Here is a 2,925-nt window from a genome sequence, read left to right on the forward strand (position 1 = left end):
CGTATTTATCACTGAATGTTCAAGTCACAAAGTCATTGAAGTGTAAAGTAGGGAAGGGATGCACGCTTTTCACATTTGTGAATTGAGCCTGATGTTTTGCTTCATTTTCAAGCAATTAAAGCTACTTGTCTGATGTGAAACAAATTTGTATTTTTGGTCTGGTGGCCAAACCAAGCAAATATGTGCACAAGTCTCTAGAAGTTGCTGAGCAGGTTAAAGAGTTAACAGGTTTTAAGTGAGCTAAAAATTTCCCCTTCCCCAATTGTGTGACTGGTTTGGTTCATTAGGCATCTCTAAAAGGTAAGATTAGACAATCCTGAATATATTGTGTGAAAGTGTATTCTGTGGGAGCCAGGAAAGGACTTTCACTTTTCTTTGAGGCAATAAGGCATAAACCCAGTTCTCTTTTGCAGGGAGACCAGCAGCTAGTACAGCTTTCTAGTCCTCCTGAAACTCGTCTGTATTTGAGCAGTCAAAGCAATGTCAAATTACATTTCCAGTTGCTTTCTTTGATTCACTGTGGTCTGATCTGTACCTGTAGGAAGGAGGTCTGTAAAGTTCCTTTAATGAACAGGAAGAGTTTTATTCACTTTGCAAAGCAAATTTCTGGGAACGGCTCCTGTATGCAGCCCATTCTTTTATGAAGAAAAGTTTTGCAGATAGTGGACTTCCCTGTCCCTTAACTGTGGTTCAGAGGGTGCTCTTGGAAAATTCCTTGCCTATTAGAAATAGTAAGCTATCTAGTTCTTGTTTTTAATCTGCTCTACTGTTTTTGTATTGCACACAGGCTGCGCTAAAAGTATCAATCTTCTGTTGATAAGTTTGCTCTTTGTACACTGCAGCCCACTGACTAAACTCTACAGGAGAACCAGTGGATGCTAGAAGGTAGAGCACTTCAGCGGTGAACTCGGAGAGAGAGGACAGATGTGCTCCCTTGCTTATTTGGCTTTTGGCAGTGATATTTCACAGAGGCTGCAGAGAGGAGGATACATGGGTATATCTCAGCCCTGCTGAAGAGGGGGTCTGTTCTTCACCCATATGAAACTGCAGATTTTCAATTAATAGGGGAAAGGTCAGGTAAAAATGTCACGGGTCAAACCATCAGAACTCTTGGGGAGGCAATATCCTTTATTAAACCAACTAGATAGTTGCAAAAAAATCCTTTGTTTGCAAGCATATAAACAGGTCAAAGGATAGCATTCTGCAGCATAAAGCTTCACTGGGGCTTGGGGACCAGGGGCAAAGCAGGACAGTAACATCAGTAGAGTACTGGAGAAAAGACTGATGCTGGAGGGAGTGGGGGAGTGAGGAAGGAAAGCCAAAAAATTATGCGAAGGGAACATTTAAATGACAGGAAGCATCACTGAAGAGGTGTCAAAAGAGCAGAGTCTTTATAGGAAGAGGCAAGACAGGATAAAAAAGGCTTAGTTTGAGAGAGTTTTGCTGCTCCTTGTTTCATTCTGATTCTGAGTTGACAACTCCTGGACCTGGCACAAGGCCTGTGGTCCACTATTCTACAGTGGAGGTGGTGATCTCCTTTTTATATTGATATCTACAAGTACTCTAAACCTTCAGCAAACTAGTACCAACTAGTTGGCTGTATGTCTGATGGAAATGAGCTGTAGATCCTGATGTTTGATACATTGGACAAAGTTGCTTGCTTGCCTTTTTTTTAACCTGAACTTAAAGGAAGAATTAAACTGCTTTTAACATACTGCATGTGCTTCATTCCCCTTGTCCATCTTTTGCTTTTTTTTCAGCATTATTCTCCCTGTTGCTGCAATTTAACTAGTTAATTCTAAAATTGTAGGTAGGACTCCAGTAGGTTGTATATTGTATTGTATACTGTGTTCTAAAACTGATATTTAGAAGTTTGTTTGGTTTTTTTGCTTGCTTCTTTACGCAATGCATAGTTAACTTTGTAGAATTCATTGCCAGAGGAGGTGGTAGCAGCGGTGGGCAAAATGTGGCCCGTGGGCCAGTTGCGGCCTGCCAGGCCATTCTGTCTGGCCCATGGGGCCCCTAAAAATTTAAAAAATTAGTATTTATCTGCTCCTGGCTGCCTGTCGTACGGCCCTTGATGGCTTGCCAAAACTCAATAAGTGACTCTCTGCCCAAAATAATTGCCCGCCCCTGTGGTAGAGAGCAGCCAGGTTCAAAAAGGGCAATTTTTTTTAATAAAGTTTGATAGAATTATGCCTAAGGTGTGTGGTGTATTTTGTATTTCTTTTTTAAAAGAATAAACTTAACTTGAATGTAATTTGTTGCATGGCTGATATCCATCTTAGCTGAAGACTTAGTCTGATATGATATCGTACTATTAAGAACAATGGTTCATACACACAACCTAATTTTCTGTTTTTACAGATAACAGCACACACTTCTGGGACACGGATGTAAAGTGGTTTTCATTACTGGAGAGCACAAACTGGCTAGAAATCATTAGGTTTGTTAAAATATTTGGACTCCATCTTTGCTAAATCTGTCTCTGTTTTCTAGCTGTGGATAACCAGTTTTAAACAGCTGAAATTGTTCATATGAAAAGGGCTTCTTAATATTTCAGTTGAAATGCTGTTTCAGGAGTCTGGGATATGTAGATGGAGTTTGACCTACATGTATGTTTTCATGATGAAATGTTATCAGAAAACTTAGAGTTCACCTTCTATGTTCCATACTGGATAAACAGCGCACTGCAAAAAAACCCAACCAAGCAAAAACCAAATAGTATGGGAGGGTAAAGGGAGGGGCCATGGTATTAAACAAACAACAGAGAAGTTTTGTTGGTTTTTTCTCTTGCTATAGATGATTTTTCTATAATAAAGAAACATGGAGATTGGGGAGGGTAGAGTTATACCCTGTGCTTCATCAGATGCACCTCTATCTTATGAATGCCTCGGAGTAATGAATACCATATGTACTCGGATG

General features: G+C 40.1%; 1 protein-coding gene across 1 annotated transcript in view; it reads left to right on the plus strand.

The window, feature by feature from the left end:
- MTMR12 (myotubularin related protein 12) overlaps positions 1-2,925 on the plus strand; it is a 101,021-nt gene that overhangs the window by 78,851 nt on the left and 19,245 nt on the right. The window contains exon 11 of the mRNA XM_019518000.1: positions 2,368-2,446. Coding sequence (XP_019373545.1) covers positions 2,368-2,446 — 79 coding nt within the window. The remainder of the gene's footprint in view (positions 1-2,367; positions 2,447-2,925) is intronic.

Source organism: Gavialis gangeticus, unplaced genomic scaffold, assembly GCF_001723915.1.
Source record: "Gavialis gangeticus isolate Ggan-Ray unplaced genomic scaffold, GavGan_comp1, whole genome shotgun sequence".
Lineage (NCBI taxonomy): Eukaryota > Metazoa > Chordata > Crocodylia > Gavialidae > Gavialis > Gavialis gangeticus.